Here is a 21,509-nt window from a genome sequence, read left to right as displayed (position 1 = left end):
AAATTTTGGCAGGTACGCCAAGTCTTTAAGTGCACCCTGTAGGCTACTAGTGAAATGTATGTTTGATGAAAAGTCTCCAAGGCTTTACACAGCAGACTAGATAGGCCTATTCATTATTGTTCTCAACACCAGGTGAGATACGTAATACCCTGCTGAGTTCGAGAAGACTAGATTACAAACCAAGGCCTACTTTTTCTACATGCATGTAGACTCGCCTGAGTCCAGATTTAGGAGACATCCGCACACAATGCGTCCCTGACCACCTCCTGGTCAGCCAGATTTGAACACAATCAGACCTCAGACTACAATGCAAATTTTGTGCGTCTAGATCTTTTCAATGTGATGATAAGTCGCAGAAGTGTAGACACGGTCAGGCAGGTTGTGTCAGTGTGGTGTTGCTGAAAACGAGGAGAGACAAACGAGGAGGAAATGGTGGAAGCGGAGGTCAAATTTGAGTCTGATGGCGCTAGCAAAAATGGGAGTGGCAAAACTGATAAAAATACTGGATGGAGTACTGTCGCTAAAACTCAGATAAAGAGAGCTAAAATTACAGTGGAAAACGAGTCCGTATGTAGTGGGAGTGCGGTTTATTGATAAGAAGATGGGGGATCCGTTTGATGTTTCAAGGATGGTAAAGAAAGCATTGGGTCTGGGGAGTCCGTGAGGGTAACCAGAAGTGGAATTGTTTTGATGTTCTGTGTACTGGAACATCAAAAGGAGCACACGTTGGGCCACACCAGAATGTTGGAGAAAGGGGTGACTTGCTTCAATTTTCAGAGCAGGGCACCAATTAAGGGAGTGATTTCTGGAGTAGTAGGTGTTCGTCGGTTGTCTCATATGTCAGTGGAAGAAAGGAGGATAGTATGTCTGTGCTACTGTTTTTAGATGAGGAGGCTCTTAAGATGGGCTATATGAATTATTGTGCAAGAGCATTTGTTCCCAGGGTATTGCAATGTACAAACTGTAAAGCGTTTGAACATGTATCAAGTGTTTTTAGGAAACTGGATATGACTGATCATTTTGCTAAGATAGAAGAGGACAACGAATTTTGGAATTGTGGTGGGGAACATGCACGAGTCCCCTGAGTGCCCTCTTAGGGTGAAAAAGGAAAAGATTGCCAGGCTAAGCACTGTCCAGCATGTCTCCTAGGCGGCGAAAAGAGTGAAAGAAAGTGGGAGTGTGTTGGTCGTCATGGTGGAGGCTCCGCAGTCTAGTGCTGTGGGTGCCGTTCGCCATGTGCAGGATCCAGAAAACCTCAGAGTCCTACTGAAAAAAATTCTCACTGTGTAGGGCTCTGAGTGAATTTGAATTACTGAGGTTAACTTCTTATTTTTTTCGTGTGATGTTCTTCTTCCCCCTCTTCTTATTTTCTGAATCCAGTAGTGGGGAGCAATCAACCTTCTCAGGTTGTAGAAGAACAGGTTGTGTCAGGTACACTAAGACCATGGATATACTGACAAGATACATGTCTCTCCTCCCTAAATATGGGAGACGTTGTCCACACAGCGGCACAGCGGGCTGTCCAGCTCCCGCTTATCCTTTCTTTGAATTGGTGGATACATCTCATTATTGTAATCCCATTTTTAAATATTCAATGAGGGTTTTTGACGTCAACCACCTGTATTACATGGAGAGAGATGCTATGCTACTAGCCATAATGCCATGAGCCATCTGAAAACATTTCCGGTAAAGTGTTTTTTCTCAAACTTGCTGGGATGTCACGTGTCAGTACACTCGTACATTCAAAAATTAGGGGTTCAACTAGGGTTCTTCTAAGATCCTCAAAGTTCTTTGAAGAACCTTAGGGTTCTTGGCACTGAAAATGGCCCCCAAAAGGTTCTACCTCTTCAATGAATATCCCATAGGCCTCTACATTATGGACAAGGTATGTGTATGAAAACCATGATCAAAACAGTTTTTTTTCATTCACATTCACCACAAAAACCAAGGTATGAATTCTGTCATGTGCATGTTTTGTTAATCATCTGTACAATTACTATTTTTAGGATTCACGGACTTCACCCTCCCTACACCTCTGATGAACACAACAGAAAACCTGTTCTATCACCATGCACTGCAAAATCATTTTGGTTATGGATACGGAGAACATCAACACATTAATATCACCACACCAGAGGATATATCCATTGGACTTGCTAGGAGTTTACCTCATATTTGGATTTTTTTATTCTGCTTTGCCACTAAAATCATAATAAACACTGAGAACTAAAATATTGTGTTATTGTTGTTATGCATATTATTATTATTATTATTAATAATAAAACTAATAGCTGGGGAGGGGGATAGTTAATAAATGAACCCATTAAAAGATGTTCCACCACAATTTAAAATTGAAGAACCCGTAAAGGTTACTCCAGGAACCTTTTCTTTTTAGAGTGTAACAATTTACGGATTAAGTCATTTATATTAGATAAACCTCACGTAGAAAATAAGCCATTCATTTTTTTGTCGACCAAATTCGACACTCTCATTGACCTTAATTCAAAAACTCCTTGCTTGGTGGGCAAACAACGAAAATATGCCCCCTGCTGGAGAACGACTGATTTTCCGCCGATTTTGGGCCTCTCTCTTCCTCTTCCTCTTCCTTTCTGCTACGACGCAATTGTATAGATCTCTAGAAGTAAATGGGGAAACACATCAACACCGGTTTGGTCAGAATATTTCACCGTGATCAATCGGAAGTGGGGGACGCAATTTAATTAACAGATCTCTCGAAGTAAATGGGGAAGCACATCAACACCGGTTTGGTCAGAATATTTGACTGTGATCAATCGGAAGCAGGGAACCGGTGGGACAGGTAGGTCTGGCAGGTAACCTAACAAAAAGCCTGCTCCGCAACAAACTATGTTTTATTCACTGGTTGCACTTCCACGAGTAGAGTTTGAGTCGGGACACCAACGACCGGGCAAAAAAACATCATGTTACCTTTACTAGTTGCAACTGGTGTTGTAGTTGCAGTGTATATTGTCCTTGTTAAAACTATTTTCAAAAGCTCCAAATTTAAAGGAAATGCAGCGATGGCAGGGAAGACTGTAATAGTAACAGGTACGTTTGTTAGCCTTTAAACATGTTTGACTGCTTTGTAAACATGTTGGACTGCTTTGTAAGTCTGATAACATTTAGGATATTTACCTAAATAATACATTCATTGGTGTTGTCTGTCTTACGCAGCCTATGATGTTTATCTCATTTGGGTTTTTAATCAGGTTTGTTTTGCCTCGAACTCCGAATTGTATTTTAATATTTTATGTCAATGTCAATTTTATGTCAATGTTTTGTTCTACCTATAGGTGGCAACACTGGCATTGGGAAAGCCACTGCTCTGGAGCTTGCCAGGAGGGGTGCAAGAGTAATCATGGCATGCCGCAACCAAGAGAAAGCCGAACTTGCTATAAGTGATATAAAAAGGGTACAAGAATCTTATAATAATCAATAATTCCACATTTGTATTCGAATATTCATTAGTTAGATGTCACGTTATCATTTGAAAATATTGTATGCCTGTAAATATCCGACCTGGATTCAAATACTATTTAGGGTATTTCAATTACTTTCAAAGGCATTTGGAAGTAAGAATTTAGATTATTTTATTTTTAAATCGAAGTAGTCAATATTGGAATATATTTGGAAATACATTGAGAAATAATTTTTAAAATACACAAATACACTGATTCAAATACACTCCCATTCATTTCACCATTTAACCCAGGGAAATACTTTCAAATAGTAGGCTATTTATAGGAAATTATTGAAAATATTTGATTTGGGACACAATATTTAAATACAATAAAATAAGGTCTGGCAAATATAGGCCTAACAAATTGTGATTTCAGGAGACAGGCAGCACTGATGTGGTGTACATGCAGTTGGACCTGGGGAGCCTTCAAGCAGTGCGTTCTTTCACCGAGACCTTCCTGAAGACCGAGGCTAGACTGGATCTTCTCATTAACAATGCTGGTTAGTGGTCATAGTTTTTTTCTCTTAATTGTATTCGCAAGAAAACATGAGTAGAAAAAGGCTATTGAACCATCTGTGGTCTCTCCTTCAGGTCTGGTGGCGGATGGGCGCACTGCTGATGGCTTTGGTATTGAGTTTGGGGTCAACCACCTTGGCCACTTCCTGCTGACCTGTCTGTTGCTGGACCGCCTGAAGGAGGGCACTGGGGGCCGTGTAGTCACACTGGGCTCCATGGCCTATCGCTGGGGCAACATCGACTTTGATGCCCTTATCACTAATAAACACCTGGGTACTGGGAGGTACAGCTGGCAGTTCTTCCACGCGTACTGCAACAGTAAACTGTGCAATGTTCTCTTCAACCACGAGCTGGCCAAGAGACTGAAGGGTACCAATGTCACTTGCTACAGTGTTCACCCAGGTTGGTCATTTCCTTCAAGATTATTCAATGGTATATCTGTCACTATGAACCACAATGAGTCCTGATACACTCTACACATCCTAGGATACATGCTAAGGGTATTTGTTTTCCTGTGTTGGAACATTGAAAGTTCACCTGTTTTCTTTTTCTTAACCTATTATGTTTTGCCCCCTGTAGGAGTAGTGAAAACAGAGCTATCCCGAAACTGCAGCCTGTGGCAGAGATTCATCATTGAGCCAATAGCTAGACTGTTGTTCCTGGATCCAGAATCCGGTGCCCAGACCACTCTCCACTGTGCCCTCCAGGAGGGTATCGAGCCCCTGAGTGGACGCTACTTCTTCTGCTGTGCGCCGCAGGACGTGGTTGCCAAAGGCAAAGACGACGCTGTGGCCAAGAAGTTGTGGGAAGTTAGTGAACGGCTGAGTGGCCTGTTCTAGGAAAAAGGCACATTGTTAACACTGTTTTTGATTTGGTGGTTTACAGATCTGGGGGAAAATGCTCATTGAACACTCATCAAAATGGATCAATGTGACAAGAAACTGCTCATACATTAGCTGATCTCCTTTTCACTAGAGCATTGATGTTGGTGACATCCTGTTTGTGGTGTGTCTTGTATTGACGATGATCAGTATGTAGTAAGTGTGCCAGTTCAGTCTAAAGACTTAGGAAGTTCTTGTAAAAACTGTTTGACTTATTATAATAAAAAAGATTCCAAGTGATTGGGCTTGATTGGGTTTACTTAGGCTTTGACTTATTGTTGCCATCACTGTATTTTCAAATAGAATAGAGCTCTCTATCAGATATGAAATGGTGACTAATTCCAGCATGTAACCGAACTAGTGATTGTATTGGGCCTATGCATGTAGTGTAATTAGGCTGCATACTCTAGCTTGTATAACTTTTATTGGAGCTTCTGTAGTGGGCTCATGGTCTCCTGAGACTTCAAAATCAGTCGCCCTCAGCCCCAGAGGGGGTCTAATAGTCAATACATTTTTTTCCCCCTGTGGGACGCTGCCGTGACATTGTATTCCTTGACACCAGAGGCATTTGCTTGGGTGTGACGAAGTGACTGGCGCACTGAAAGAACATCCTTCACACACCCTTCACCTTAATCTTTGCATGAGACTGTATATCAGCAGTCAGGCAGGTCACACCAGTTTCTCAGAACAGCTCTGAACCTTGGCCTCATTGTCTCAAAGTGCTCTCATCACTTAACTACTCAACAATGTGGTTTAAGCACCTGCTGCAACAGGGCCTGCCTTTGTCTGCTAGGATGGGTGAGATGGTAGGGCCTTGTCAAATGTGTTCACTGTCAATCATTCTATCAACTATTGCCTACACAACTGTATTTTGTTGACTTTGCCTAAGGCACATACAGAGTGGGGTAAAACGGAGTTCCAGTTCTCTTTGCCCTCCATTTTGAACTAGCTACAAAAGGAGTTGAAATTACAGGAGCTCGTCTCTCTGAATGAGTGTAAAGCTAGGGTCAAAACTGTGGTTGACCAATGAAGCAGTGGTGGAAAAAGTACTCCATTTTCATACTTGAGTAAAAGTAAAGATACTTTCATTTTAAAAAATGACTCGAGTAAAAGTGAAAGTCACCCAGTAAAATACTACTTGAGTAGCAAACCAGATGAAGCAAAGCAAACCAGCTATTTTTTTATTTACAGATAGCCAGGAGCACATTCCAACACTCACACATCATTTACAAACTAAGCATTTGTCTTTAGTGAGTGTGCCAGATCAGAGGCAGTAAGGATGACCAGGCATGTTCTCTTGATAAGTGCATGAATTGGACAATTTTTCTGTCCTGCTAAGCATTCAAAATCTGCTAAGCATTCAAAATCTGCTAAGCATTCAAAATGTAACAAGTACTTTTGGGTGTCAATGAAAATGCAAGGAGTAAAACATACATTTATTTAGGAATGTACTAGAGTAAAAGTTGTCAAAAATATGAATAGTAAATTAAAGTACAGATACCCCAAAAAACTACTTAAGTAGAACTTTAAAGTATGTTTACTTAGGTACTTTACACCACTGCAATGAAGTGGGGGGCTATCAATGTTTTGATGCACCACACCTCCCCAAATAACATTTGTCTGTTCAATGTGTACATTTATGTTTTTAAACTGTAGTGGTTTATGTTGTAAAAATGTGTTTTAAACTTTGCTGCTGTTTTGGCCAAGTCTCTCTTGAAACATTTATCTCAATGAGACTAACCTGGAAAAATAAAGGTAAAATAACATTGAACGCTAAAATAAGATTATGCTTACCCCAAAGTATAATAACACAACTGAAAAACACTAGATTGATTTAATTTGAACCAAAATTACAATTTTAAATCTATTTGTGACATGTATGGACATGCAATATCATAAATGGACACTAGAGGATAGTGTTGAATCTCGTAGTAGGCATTTTCACCATAAAGGATGAAGAAAAAATATTGTTTACTTCCTGGAAGAGGCAGTCTTGAAAGCGTACAGACTTGCTTGGTTGGATAACAGTTCGTGTTAGTGATGACTGGCACTGTTCTGGATCTTCAGAAAAGTACAACATCAAACTAATTAGCGTAATATGTTTAAATTCAGATCATATTTTTTTTAAAGTTTATTTTTCACGACGTTGTGTCCAGTGTGCATACCTTTTAGTAGCTTTGGGACACCAAAGATAAACTTTTAGCAAGCTGGTTGGCAAGCATGCCTTGCTGGATCCTTGATGCTGAAGGACATCTGCCTACCTGATGGTAGAGGTAAAAGTTTATTTATTTTATAGCTATCATTCCAGCGTTCTATAAGTTGACCGTCCAATCACTGTTGCTAGAGCCATTCATGTCTTCTCAATTTATAAACATGGCAACTTGGAATTTGGCTTGTAAGTGCTCCAGGATGTTTGTACACAGTAGACTGTTGACTTTCGTGTCAGTCAGACATGAAAGTGGGCTCTCACTCTGCATCCTACATTTCCACTAGTTCTATCCTCTGGCCTAAAGTACTGCTGTGAGGTAGCAGAGAAGTGGCGACGCAGTGTCTTAACGACAGAACAAAAATCTGGAGGAAAGATACCCAAGCATCCCTGGAGAGGAATCCCAATCCAGACAGCAGAGTATCATCTGAGCTCCGGGAAGCTCAGCCTGGATGACTTTCCAGAGGATGGTGAGAGGCTAGTAAAGGACTCCAGAGAAGGACTATCCAGAGAAGAAGACAGGAATTATGAGACATTGTTTGGCGTCTCCTGGCTCTCACCCAGGGCAGAACAAGTCCCACGGGCTTTTTGTGAAGGAGGGTGTGGCCTCCTGTAGGGCCTCTGTAAGGCAGGTGTGTGAGGAGGCCCATAGACAGTGTGTGCAGATCCAGGGGGTTAGTAAGAAGGACTTGGAACAAGATGAGCTCAGGAGGGGTCCACCAGGGTTTATGCCTGCATGCCAGAGGACAATGCCGCCAAGCCACCCAGGGACAGCAGTCGCATCCCCCTCTGGCTACTCTTAGATGGAGTGCAAGACCCAATGAACGTTTTGCATATTTTCTTGGGGTGGATCGAGTCGGCGGAAGTCTTTGTAACAGGTAGCCAAACCTAATATTGAAGATCTGACTTTGTTTTTTAAGAGGTCTCATCTGATCAACCGGAAATCCATTGTACTGGCGTTTATGGCTGTGTTAAATGCATGATGTTTCTTTGCTTTTAGCTGTCCAATGACACCAGTCTTGAGTAAGGCCAGCACAGGTGTGGATGGAGGACATGGGAGTGTATGGCTATGACAGCCTCCTACTTATGCTGATATTGTCCCAATGCATTTTAGCCTGGTCATGCACTGGTCAGCTTACTTTCAGAATCTCATTGTTTGGCTTCAGTATTTTATGAGAACTTTAACACGTTTTTACTTTTGTCTTTACTGTTAGCACTTTTGACCTACAGTACCAGTCATAAGTTTGGACATACCTACTCATTCAAGAGTTTTTATTTATTTGTGCTATTTTCTACATTGTAGAATTAACAGTGAAGACATCGCAACTATTAAGCAACACATATGGAATCGTGTAGCAACCAAAAAGGTGTTAAACAAATGTAAAAAATATATTATATTTTAGATTCTTCAAAGTAGCCACCCTTTGCCTTGATGACCGCTTTATACACTCTTGGCATTCTCTCAACCAGCTTCACGTGGAATGCTTTTCCAACAGTCTTGAATTAGTTCCCACATATGCTGAGCACTTGTTGGCTGCTTTTCCTTCACTCTGTGGTCCAACTTATCCCAAACCATCTCAATTGGGTTGAGGTCAGGTGATTGTGGAGGCCAAGTTATCTGATGCAGCACTCCATCACTCTCCTTGGTCAAATAGCCCTTCCACAGCCTGGAGGTCTGTTGGGTCATTGTCCTGTTGAATAACAAATCATAGTCCCACTAAGCGCAAACCAGATGGGATGCCGTATTGATGCAGAATGCTGTGGTTGCCATGCTGGTTAAGTGTGCCTTGAATTCTAAATAAATCACTGACCGTGTCACCAGCAAAGCACCCCCACACATCCCACCTCCTCCTCCATGCTTCACGGTGGGAACCACATATGCAGAGATCATCCGTTCACCTACTCTGCTTTTCACAAAGACACGGCGGTAGGAACCAAAAATCTCAAATTTGGACTCATCAGACCAAAGGACAGATTTCCACCAGTCTAATGTCCATTGCTCGTGTTTCTTGGCCCAAACAAGTATTTTCTTCTTATTGGTGTCCTTTAATAGTGGTTTCTTTGTAGCAATTCAACCATGAAGGCCTGATTCACGCAGTCTCATCTGAATAGTTGATGTTGAGATGTGTCTGTTACTTGAACTATGTGAAGCATTTATTTGGGCTGCAATTTCTGAGGCTGGTAACTCTAATGAACTTATCCTCTGCTGCAGAGGTAACTCTGGGTCTTCCTTTCCTGTGGTGGTCCTCATGAGAGCCAGTTTCATCATAGTGCTTGATGGTTTTTGCCACTGCACTTGAAGAAACTTTCAAAGTTTTTGACATTTTCCGTATTGACTGACCTTCATGTCTTAAGTTAATGATGGACTGTTTTTCTTTGCTTATTTGAGCTGTTCTTGCCATAATATGGACTTGGTCTTTTACCAAATAGGGCTATATTCTGTATACCACCCCTACCATGTCACAATGCAACTGATTGGCTCAAACGCATTAAGAAGGAAAGAAATTCCACAAATTAACATTTAACAAGGCACATCTATTAATTGAAATGTATTCCAGGTGTCTACCTCATGAAGCTGGTTGAGAGAATGCCAAGAGTGTGCAAAGCTGTGATGAAGGCAAAGGGTGGCTACTTTGAAGAATCTCAAATATAAAATATATTTGAATTTGTTTAACACCTTTTTGGTTGCTACATGATTCCATATGTGTTGCTTCATAGTTGTGATGTCTTCAATATTATTCTACAATGTAAAAAATAGGAAAAATAAGGAAAAACCCTTGAATGACTAGGTGTGTCCACACTTTTGACTGGTACTGTATATAGAGACAACTTTAAACATCAACTCTTAGAGGTTATCGATTTTTCATAGTCCTCACTAGCTGATGACCAGAGTCTGTTCTGTGCAGGTAAAGGTGGCACAAGGCTAGCAGCTAATTGGCACAGTGGGAGCTAAAGCAGAGAACTCTCATGTTCCTGTCATGAAATGTTCCAATTTCCAGATGACCAAACCTACACTTTTGCTGATGGTTAAGAGTTTCCTGTCCTTCTCTCTCTGTGTGTGTGTGTGTGTGTGTGTGTGTGTGTGTGTGTGTGTGTGTGTGTGTTCATGGACCGTGCATGTGTTTCAATTGCTTTGCACTTTCCTAAGTCCACCCTGCTGTGTTCTCACTCAGGTGGTGAAAGGGAAGACTATTCCCGGGAACCGCGTCTGCATTGAGGCACTGCTAACCATCCTACCTCGCAGAGACCTGCACCCTGGCCTGGCCTGAATCCATCAATGTCTCTGTGGTACGGTATACCACTAGTCCCTCAGCATTCATCGTCTCTGAAAAATAAAAGAGATGTAAAACTTAATATATTGAACAAAACTATAAACGCAACAATTTGAGATTTTACTGAGTTACAGTTCATATAAGCAAATCAGTCAATTGAAATTAATTCCTTAGGCCCTAATCTATGGATTTCACATGGCTGGGCAGGGGTGCAGCCATGAGTGGGCCTGGGAGGGCATAGGCCAACCCACCGGGGAGCTAGGCCCAGCTAATCAGAATATTTTTTCCCCACAAAAGGGCTTTATTACGGACCAAAATACTCCTCAGCAACCCCCCCCCCCTCAGATGATCCCGCAGGTGAAGGAGCCGGATGTGGAGGTCCTGGGCTGGCATGATAACACATGGTCTGCGATTGTGAGGCTGGTTAGACGTACTGCCAAATTCTCTAAAACGACATTGGAAGCAGCTTCTGATAGAGAAATTAGTATTCAGTTCTCTGGCAACAGCTCTGGTGGACATTCCTGCAGTCAGCATGCCAATTGTACGCTCCCTCAACTTGAGACTTCTGTGGCATTGTGTTGTGTGACAAAACTACACATTTTAAAGTGGCCTTTTATTTTACCCAGCACAAGGTTCACCTGTGTAATGATCATGTTTTTTTAATCAGCTTCTTGATATGTCACACCTGTCAGGTGGATGGATTATCTTGGCAAAGGAGAAATGCTCACGGATGTAAACAAATTTGTTAGAATAAGCTTTTTGTGTGTTATTTCAGGTCATAAAACGCATTTCATGTTGTTTATATTTTTGTTCAATATTTACACTACCGTTCAAAAGATTGGGGTCACTTAGAAATGTCCTTGTTATTGAAAGAAAAGAAAAAGAAGGAAAAAATCCTTTTAAAATAACATCAAATTGATCAGAAATACAGTGTTGACATCGTTAGTGTTGTAAATGACTATTGTAGCTGGAAACGGCTGATTTTTAATGGAATATCTACATAGGCATACAGAGGCCCATTATCAGCAACCGTCACTCCTGTGTTCCAATGGCACATTGTGTTAGCTAATCCAAGTTTATATTCTGAAAGGCTAATTGATCATTAGAAAACCCTTTTGCAATTATGTTAGCATTAGAGGTCGACCAATTCTGATTTTTCAACGCCGATACCGATTATTGGTGGACCCAAAAAAGCCGATGCCGATTAATCGGCCGATTTTTATATATAGATTTGTAATAATGACAATTACAACAATACTGAATGAACAATGAACACTTTTAGTTAACTTAATATAATACATCAATAAAATCAATTTAGTCTCAAATAAATAATGAAACATGTTCAATTTGGTTTAAAATAATGCAAAAACAAAGTGTTGGAGATGAAATTAAAAGTGCAATATGTGCCATGTAAAAAAAGCTAACGTTTAAGTTCCTTGCTCAGAACGTGAGAACATATGAAAGCTGGTGGTTCCTTTTAACATGAGTTTTCAATATTACAAGGTAAGAAGTTTTAGGTTGTTGTTATTATAGGACTATTTTTCTCTATACCATTTGTATTTCATATACCTTTGACTATTGGATGTTCTAATAGGTACTTTAGTATTGCCAACCTAATCTCGGGAGTTGATAGGCTTGAAGTTATAAACAGTGCAATGCTTGAAGCATTGTTAAGAGCTGCTGGCAAACGCAGGAAAGGGCTGTTTGAATGAATGCTTACGAGCCTGCTGCTGCCTACCACCGTTCAGTCAGACTGCTCTATCAAATCATAGATTTAATTATAATATAGTAACACACAGAAATACGAGCCTTAAGTCATTAATATGGTCAAATCCGGAAACTATAATTTTGTTTATTCTTTCAGTGAAATACGGAGCCGTTACGTATTTTATCTAACGGGTGGCATCCATAAGTCTAAATATTGCTGTTACATTGCACAATCTTCAATATTATGTCATAATAACGTAAAATTCTGGCAAATTATTTCGCAACAAGCCAGGCGGCCCAAACTGTTGCATATACCCTGACTCTGCGTGCAATGAACGCAAGAGAAGGGACACAATTTACCTAGTTTAATTTTGCCTGCTAACATTAATTTCTTTTAACTTAACATGCTGGTTTAAAAAAATGTACTTCTGTGTATTGATTTTAAGAAAGGCATTGATGTTATGGTTAGGTACATTAGTGCAACGATTGTGCTTTTTTTCGCAAATGCGCTTTTGTTAAATCATCCCCCGTTTGGGGAAGTTGGCTGTCTTTGTTAGGAAGAAATAGTTTTCACACAGTTCGCAACGAGCCAGGCGGCCCAAACTGCTGCATATACCCTGACCCTGTTGCAAGAGAAGTGACCCATTTTCCCAAGTTAAAAGAAATTCATGTTAGCAGGAAATATTAACTAAATATGCAGGTTTGAAAATATATAGTTGTGTATTTATTTTAAGAAAGACAGTGCTTTTTTTCACGAATGCACTTGTTAAATCACCCGTTTGGCCAAGTAGGCTGTGATTCAATGATAAATTAACAGGCACTGCATCGATTTATATGCAACGCATGACAAGCTAGATAAACTAGTAATATCATCAACCATGTGTAGTTAACTAGTGATTATGTTAATATTGATTGTTTTTTATAAGATACATTTAATGCTGCACTCACATAACAGGTAGTCAGCCTGCCACGCAGTCTCCTCGTGGAGTGCAATGTAATCGGCCATGATCGGTGTCCAAAAATACAGATTACCGATTGTTATGAAAACTTGAAATCGGCCCTAATCAATCGGCCATTCCGATTAATCGATCGACCTCTAGTTATCATAGCTGAAAACTGTTATACTGATTTAAAGAAGCAATAAAACTGGCCTTCTTTAGACTAGGTGAGTAGCTCTACCATCAGCATTTGTGAGTTCGATTACAGGCTCAAAATGACCAGAGTTTCAGCAAAAAGTTATTTGTTTCTGGACATTTTGAGCCTGTAATTGAACTCACAAATGCTGACGCTCCAGATACTCAACTAGTCTAAAGAAGGCCAGTTTTATTGCTTCTTAATCCGCACAACAGTTTTCAACTGTGCTAACCTAATTGCAAAGGGATTTTCTAATGATTAATTAGTCTTTTAGAATGATAAACTTGGATTAACTAACACAATGTTCCATTAGAACACAGGAGTGATGGTTGCTGATAATGGGCCTCTGTACGCCTGTGTAGATATTCTATAAAAAAATCTGTCGTTTCCAGCTACAATAGTCATTTACAACATTAACAATGTCTACACTGTACTTCTGATCAATTTGATGTTATTTTAATGGACAAAGAATGTTTTTTTATTTTTTCAAAGACAAGGACATTTGTAAGTGACCCCAAACTTTTGAATGCTAGTGTATGATCTCACTCGGTGTGATTTATCCATACCCTTTCTTCCTCTCCTCCCCTCTGTGTTCTCCAGGCATCCTGCTACACTTACCCCTGTCGTCCTGTAGAGATGGCCATCGATGACCGACTAGACTACACAACTCAAGGTGTTTACTTTGGATGCCCTCCCAGGCACTCCTCCCAGGGCTTAATGACTGGATTTACTGCATCAATTAGCCATCAGGGTCTCTGAGAGGCCTGGCTGGCTGATCGATTGTTCTCTAGCAGCTGATGTCCCCTTGCCGTTCTGTTCTGCACTGCTCTGGACCATGCTAACTGCTTGTCTGAATGTAAACCTAGTACAATGTAATTAAATCAAATCAAACATTTTCTACTCAAAGTTATTATTGGATTCTTTCTAATGTTTATTCACTCGAGATGTTAAGATTTTTGCGTATGTGCATGTTGAATCCATAAAAAGATAAGGGTTTATGAGAATGTAGCGCATGGCGAAAGAGCTACTGTTGTGCTATTATCAGAATGGGTTAGGGGATTAGGTTCAGCTAAATTGATTGCCAATGCTGGTTTTGAGTAGGAAGGGTGGGGGGGGGGGGGGCACAGTCTCTGGGCTATTGTTTCTGGTCAGTGACTGTTTAAAATTGATCATGGGAACAAGCGGCTGCTATTGATAAGCAACATTTGCCCTTTGACTGTCGCTCCACGTTTAACCCAGGGACTAATTTATCATTCATGTGCACACGAATATATATGTGTGTTTGTATACTGTATATAGTTTGTGAACATTGTCACATCTTCAGCATTTACCACACGTTTCATTGCTGGGGTTTGTTCTTTGCTGACCAAACATTTAGCTTTTGCCTCAGACCATTTATATGCGTGTGTGTTTTAATAGATTGACAAATATTTATCCATTCGTGTTACAAGGATTGCATAGTTACATCCATTGAAAACAAAATCAAGTTTCCACTACAGAGTAAATACTCTCCTACAACATTGAGCAGTGCAGTAGTAGTGGCTTTATAATCGGGCCTGTTTGTTCTTTCCCAGTGTGCTGCAGTGCTTGACCATGAATTGGCCTGATGTACTTGATTACTAATTATGGAAAACAGGAGGCATTGTCTCTCTTAGCCCTACAGTTTTGATAAGCTCTGCATACTCATCAACATGCACACAATTAATTGGTGTTGATTGCTTTTTGGCATGTTCAATAGTTATTGATCGAGGGGAAGAGGTGTCCTTCAGCTGACTGCTTGCCTGGAGCTGACTCTATTCTTGGCTTGAGTCAAATGTCTAGTTGATATCTGGCAGTGCATTCCACAGGGTCACTGCTCTCCTAGGGTTTGCTTCTAGGACATTGGGATATTATGAAGTGGTATCTAATTCACATGCATAAGAAAGTCAACTGTTAACAACATATTTTGTTTGGGTGTAAAGGGAAATGTACTGCATTGGTTGCTGCTATTGCCTCGACTGTGAGTTCCATAGTTGCAGTTTGATGTTTATTGTCATGTCTTTCCCTGGAGGCAGAACTGAGCTGCAAAAGTCAAAATTGTCTGTATCGTAAAAATGAATGAAAACAAAAAGTAGCTCTTTTGGTATTAATTTATGGTGGTTTTGGCATTAGGCATAGCAGTGTGGTTAGGTTTAGGTTTAAAATCAGATTTTATGACTTAATGGCAGTGCCAGCTTTTGACCACTCTGCAGAGCTGCCTCCAGTACATGAGTCATCTCAATAAATGTCAACCTGCTCTATAGTTGCTGTCTCAAGGCAAGAAGGGTTTCCCATTCCGTATCCTTAGATGGGATCCCTACCAATCTGGCCTTTGTGTTTTCGTGGGATCCCTACCAATCTGGCCTTTGTGTTTTAGTGGGATCCCTACCAATCTGGCTTTTGTGTTTTCGTGGGATCCCTACCAATCTGGCCTTTGTGTTTTAGTGGGATCCCTACCAATCTGGCCTTTGTGTTTTAGTGGGATCCCTACCAATTTGGCCTTTGTGTTTTCGTGGGATCCCTACCAATCTGTCCTTTGTGTTTTAGTGGGATCCCTACCAATCTGGCCTTTGTGTTTTCGTGGGATCCCTACCAATCTGGACTTTGTGTTTTCGTGGGATCCCTACCAATCTGGCCTTTGTGTTTTAGTGGGATCCCTACCAATCTGGCCTTTGTGTTTTAGTGGGATCCCTACCAATCTGGCCTTTGTGTTTTCGTGGGATCCCTACCAATCTGGCCTTTGTGTTTTAGTGGGATCCCTACCAATCTGGCCTTTGTGTTTTAGTGGGATCCCTACCAATCTGGCCTTTGTGTTTTAGTGGGATCCCTACCAATCTGGCCTTTGTGTTTTAGTGGGATGTCGGTAAGGTGTTCTGAGCATATAGTATAAGCTTAGAATCTGGCAATGATGACACACATTTGATCAGGTCATTAACAAAGACACTAATTAATAAGGAAAGGTTCCTAAAGTGTTTGAACACTGTCTTATGTCTTAGCAGGCTTTGTGCCTGTCTGCAGGTCCTGTGCTGATATGAGATGTGCATTGTCTCAGGGGGTCGCTCTGAACACTCGGGGAGCGGTCACCTGCTGTTTCGGCTGAGCTTGCACTCTGATGCAGAGGCACCAAGCAGCTCTACCTATTAAAATGTAAATTCCCTGTGCACTCAGTGGGGCCAGACTGGAGGAGGAGGAGGGAGAGGGGATCTGCTCAAGGGTTTGGGGATGTGTCAGCTTGTCCCCTTCACTTCACATGTTAATCACAGAGAGACAGGCCCATATGTCGGCTGCCACCGACCTGGAGGAGATGTGTGGAGCAGAAAAAAGCAATTAGAAAAAATGTAGCCGCTTATGATTTGTCATTTTAAATGATCAGAGATATTATGCATTGTAACTGCAATTTTTTAGAATTGCCCAGAGGGGTTTACTACAAAGCAGGATCAAGTTATCCAGCTGACTTTGATAAACAACCAGAAATACATTCATTTTCAGGTTCATCAAGAAAGCTAAACTTCTGTTATTTGTTTTTGGTTGTTGAGTTAAGTAGACCACGCCCATTTCAAACATTTAAAAAATATTTATTTAGCAGGCTAACTCCAGGATCCTGCTTTGTAGTATATACCCCTCTTTAAAGATGTTACAGCATTATTCAGGTTTTGACTTGGATTTCTATGAAGGAATTTGAATTGGAATCCCATTTCCTCTGTGGCTGTAGGCCCATTTAGTGGCCCATGTAGTTATCATGGCAGTGGTTATTAACAGTGATCAATGTCTCCAAAAGTTATTCTGTAAATGATTGTGCTAACCACATATCTGCTGTGCACTCTGAAATACACATACACATCATGTTCTGAAGAATAATGGGTGATCGCACAATCAAATGGGGGAGTTTGTTGTGGGGTAGTGGAGGGGATTTTATAGCTTTTTGAACCCCAGGGTTCAAATATCATCATTACAGCTTCTCTCTTTGCACTTGTCAACAAATACTGTTATTATTTCTGATTGGAAATACCACAAGGAATCTTTTAAAAGCGCTGAAGCTCTCTGAAGTGCAATTGTGCAAAACAACATTTGGAAAAGTGCGGCAATGGAGTACATCATATATTTTTTTTCCAAAGCTTGGCACACAATTATTTTATTCTCAATAACATAGACATCTGAGCCACAGCAATTTGAGGTGGAATGAAATGGTCAGCGGTTCACAAAATGAGGTTGCTCTCTAAATGCCCTGCATTTATAGTCATCTTACACTGAAATGACTCTTCTAGAAAATGAGCCCTGTGGATTGCAAGGAGCACTTCACCAAGGCAGTCGTATTGGTCGGACATTTGATTCCTTCATTGGTCGTTCTTGCAAAGTTGATGACATTTAAGTATTAACGCAAAAATCATTTGATTTAGCACACAACAAAAACAGGAGTTTGCAGGACAAAGCCCTCTAAAATGAACTGGTGTGTTGTGCTCTATTGAGTGTATGTGGTGATGATAGCAGGATGGGACTGTAGTGACCAATTACTGTATGGTCCTCCAGTTCCCTGTTAGAGCATGGGCTGCTCTACACTACAGTCAGTCTCACTGCTAACTCCCCTCTCATCATGATGGAACCCTAAGTGGCCCTGCTTGCTGTTTGATTGCATTCACAGAGTTGGTTGACTACGCTACATTCTCCAGTTGAGAGACAGACATCTATTGTGCTCCTCTGAAGTTCAACTTTTTGTCAATGTACCCATGTTTTGCTCAATCAACCAGTGGTGTAAAGTACAGTACTTAAGTAAAAAATACTTTAAAGTACTACTTAAGTAGTTTTTCTGTGCTATACTTTACTATTTATATTTTTGGCAACTTTTACTTTTACTACATTCCTAAATAAAATAATGTACTTTTTATTCCATACATTTTCCCTGACAACCAAAAGTAGTTACATTTTGAGAGGAAAATGGTCCAATTCATACGCTTATCAAGAGAACATCCCTGGTCGTCCCTACTGCCTCTGATCTGGAGGACTAACTAAACACAAATGTTTTGTTTGTAAATGATGTCTGAGTGTTGTAGTGTGACCTTGGCTATCAGTCAATAAAAAAAACAAGAAAATTGTGCAGTCTGGCTTGCTTAATATAAGGATTTCGAAATTATTTATACTTTTACTTTTGATACTTAAGTACATTTTAGCAATTCCATCTACTTTTGATATTTAAATATATTTAAAACCAAATACTTTTAGACTTTTACTCAAGTAGTATTTTACTGGGGGACTTTCACTTTCATTTTCTATTAAGGTATCTTTACTTTTACTCAAGTACAACAATTGATTACTTTTTCCACCACTGTTAAATTCCTTAAGAGTCTATTGACTCACCCGTGCGTCACTCTAAGTAGCGTAATAAAAAAATACCCGCGAGAATCTGGCAGTTTAAGCTAGAGATGTCTGTTTTTTTTTGCATGGGCTCCGTCTCAAATCGCAGCATCCTCCTAGGTTGGCCTTCCGCATCCGCGGTGGAAGGTGGCCGAGCTACAGCGGTGTTTGTCAGACCACGAGACATCCCGAAAATGTATCCTCTCACAAAAGCGTATGTCGCGTCTGAACGGTTTGGCCTATGCATGTGACCTCTCTATTGAAAGATGAGACTTTCACAAACACGGTGGTGTTCTCTGTGTCACGGGACTCGTCTGAATGTAACCCATACAAATTAATGGATGTATTGAGGTAGTTTTGTGCCAACAAAAACAAGGAGTTAAATATGTGTAAAAAAAAAACTTTCATATTTCCTGCGTTTTCTTATATCTCCTAGATATAGAATAGACACTTCAAAACCTTCTTCTTTATGATTTATTTTTTGACTGTCTTTTTGGCCATTTATGAACCCCCCACACACACACACACTTTTAGAGGTATAATGCCACCTTTACATGCTAGTCAGAACTAGGAAACTCAGACATTTCCGTCTTGCTGACTGTTTGTAATTATACACGTGCCGCGTTCAACCATTTAGCAACATGGACATTTCCGAGTTTCTGGGTTTCCTAGTTCTGACTAGCATTTGAACACTTCATAAATGGCAAAAACCCACAACCCACATGAATTATGGATTTGTCTAGCACCCACTGACCCCTGCTGGTCTGTCCCAGCCATGAGGTTGCCCAGGCTTGCCTGTCTGGTGTTGGTGTTAGAACATGTAGATGTAGCCGGAGGGCAGTGCAGGCCCATGGAGGATTATGGTGATATGAAAATGACAATGTAAATGCAGGTTTAAGTGGTCTTGCCACTGCTTGGTTCAATACTAGGTGGGGCTCTTGTGGTCATGGCAGTCAAGAGCAGCGCACCAGGCTCCATTCATGCTGTCTGGCTCTGCATTTCAATTGATGGCCCCAGCATAGGAAGTGCATGGACACACATGGAGCCCTGGCCTGTGTGACACGTCTCTGTCTCACTAGGGCCAGCAGAGGTAGAAAGGTCAGTGTCACACATCAGATCATTCATTTTCAGCACTGGGCAGAACATAGACTTATTGTGTCTATGATCACTCGCTCAACATTATTGAGGCTTTTGAATTCATAGCTATAGTGGTTATTTGTTGCAACAGGATCATAGCTATATATGTTTTATATGGGCATAGTTATTTTTCTTTCTTAATTAACCATGTTACATATTTCTATGCTCCATGTGATTTAGTAAACATGTGGTCTTTACAGTGTCTTGGTGTGTCTGCTAAAAGTCTAGTGTGTTACCTCTTAGGCTACCTATCCCCACCAGGCTCACCCTAACAGATGGTGACAGCCTCTGCAATTCTGAGTCCAGCCCCACCATTCTCACATAAGGGTGTCACTTCCACCTAGGCTGATTGCCACTTTCTCTCTGAGTCGACGAGGAGTTCGATATAAGGTAGAAAAGGTCATAAGCCAGTTTTTATCCCTGCTTCTCCCTCTCCCAAATGACTTGTCTGCCTCTGAGGAGAATGAGAAGGGACAGGGCCGGCCGGGTGGGGATGGAGGAGTGGGGGAGATAATCCTCTGGACGGTGGAGAGGAATGCCAAAGAGGGAGTGACACGTGGGAGAGGAGCAGGGGGAGTGGTTGAGTTCTGAAATAGATGAGTCTTGAACAAGTGATAATGAATGAGTGGGAGCACAGCAGAGAGGATGTGAGAGGAACAGAGGTAGAGGAGATTGCTGAAGGACTGGACACAGAGGCGAATGGGGGGGGGGGGGGGGGGGTGAAGGACAGCATCAAGAGTCTTGTCGGAATTGGTGTCTGTGTCCAAAGCACCCAAGGCCAATAGGAAGACATCCCCTGAACATATCTGATATTACAGGGGCAAGACTGATCACTTTTAGACTGTCTATGAATAGTATGTTTCTGTGCGTCAATGAAAACAGGTGTGTAGAGTGAGAGCCAGCAGGTGGTGCTCTAAGTCGGTGCTCTAAGTCAATATTCCAGGGTGTCTGTCTGTCTGTCTATCTTGTCTGTCTGTCTGTCTGTCTGTCTGTGTCTGTCTGTCTGTCTGTCTGTCTGTCTGTCTGTCTGTCTGTCTGTCTGACTGTCTGACTGTCTGTCTGTCTGTCTGTCTCCACGCATCATGAAGGACACCTCTGACACGTAATCCAGCTCCATGCACCAGTGACTGACTGCTTAGTGGGGTTATGGAACGGAACGGTTCACAATTAAACTAAAACGGGCTCCACTCGCAATCCAACGGAGACCACGACAGGGCAATTAACCCGCTAATACAGTAGGCCATTAGACCTCCTTCTCTGTGCCGGGAGCCCCAGGGCACGGGCCTGGCATGGGACTGGGGGATATTAGAAGAGATGGTTTAATGTAATGACCCATTCTATGATTTTTAGTGCAGAGAATGATTTGTAGTGCTGTGTAAGGTTCTACAGTATGTAGGCCTATCTCATGATCCAGCTTCACTCCTCAGTGCAGTCTTGTTTCCTTGCAAAGCTTGGATCATTTCTTTGTTGTGTACAGTGGGGATCCCTATTGGAAGTGTAGACGTTTGTTGCAAAAATGATAGTTGAATCAATGTCAATAGGCCAAGACTTGAGGACTGGTCTGGGTGCTCGTCAGCATTCGCAGTAGTTACTGTGAGAGAGAATTTTCTTAATTAATTTTCTTCAACCATTCCCCTCCATTGATCCCACTGTATGGTGGCTTAGGTAGTCTATGTGGCCTCCTTTTTCCTCACTCAACTAGTAGAGAGAATAAATATTTACTAACTGTCTGTTTTCCCCCTGCGCTGCATGTGAGATTTAACTCTGTTTTATCAGCTCTGACGGTTCAGCCAGGGGCTTCTTTCATTTTC

The 21,509-nt window shown here is 41.3% G+C and overlaps 1 protein-coding gene, 1 long non-coding RNA gene and 1 pseudogene across 2 annotated transcripts; all 3 read left to right on the top strand.

The window, feature by feature from the left end:
• Positions 1-2,586: 2,586 nt before the first annotated feature.
• LOC115136435 (dehydrogenase/reductase SDR family member 13-like) lies at positions 2,587-5,115 on the top strand. The gene is made up of 5 exons (XM_029672014.2): positions 2,587-3,066; positions 3,312-3,430; positions 3,855-3,978; positions 4,070-4,396; positions 4,574-5,115. The coding sequence occupies exons 1-5, from the start codon at positions 2,940-2,942 to the stop codon at positions 4,831-4,833; spliced, it is 957 nt and encodes a 318-aa protein (XP_029527874.1). The 5' UTR covers positions 2,587-2,939; the 3' UTR covers positions 4,834-5,115.
• A 1,749-nt stretch (positions 5,116-6,864) lies between these two features.
• LOC115136434 (uncharacterized) lies at positions 6,865-14,090 on the top strand. The gene is made up of 2 exons (XR_003864621.2): positions 6,865-7,148; positions 13,795-14,090. It is a non-coding gene; the product is annotated as an uncharacterized LOC115136434 (long non-coding RNA).
• On the top strand, positions 7,155-10,350 carry LOC135573571 (uncharacterized; annotated as a pseudogene).
• Positions 14,091-21,509: the final 7,419 nt, after the last annotated feature.

This window comes from Oncorhynchus nerka, linkage group LG10, assembly GCF_034236695.1.
Source record: "Oncorhynchus nerka isolate Pitt River linkage group LG10, Oner_Uvic_2.0, whole genome shotgun sequence".
Taxonomy (NCBI): domain Eukaryota; kingdom Metazoa; phylum Chordata; class Actinopteri; order Salmoniformes; family Salmonidae; genus Oncorhynchus; species Oncorhynchus nerka.
Note: the sequence above shows the minus strand (reverse complement) of the source record. Positions and strands in the feature narration are given on the sequence as shown.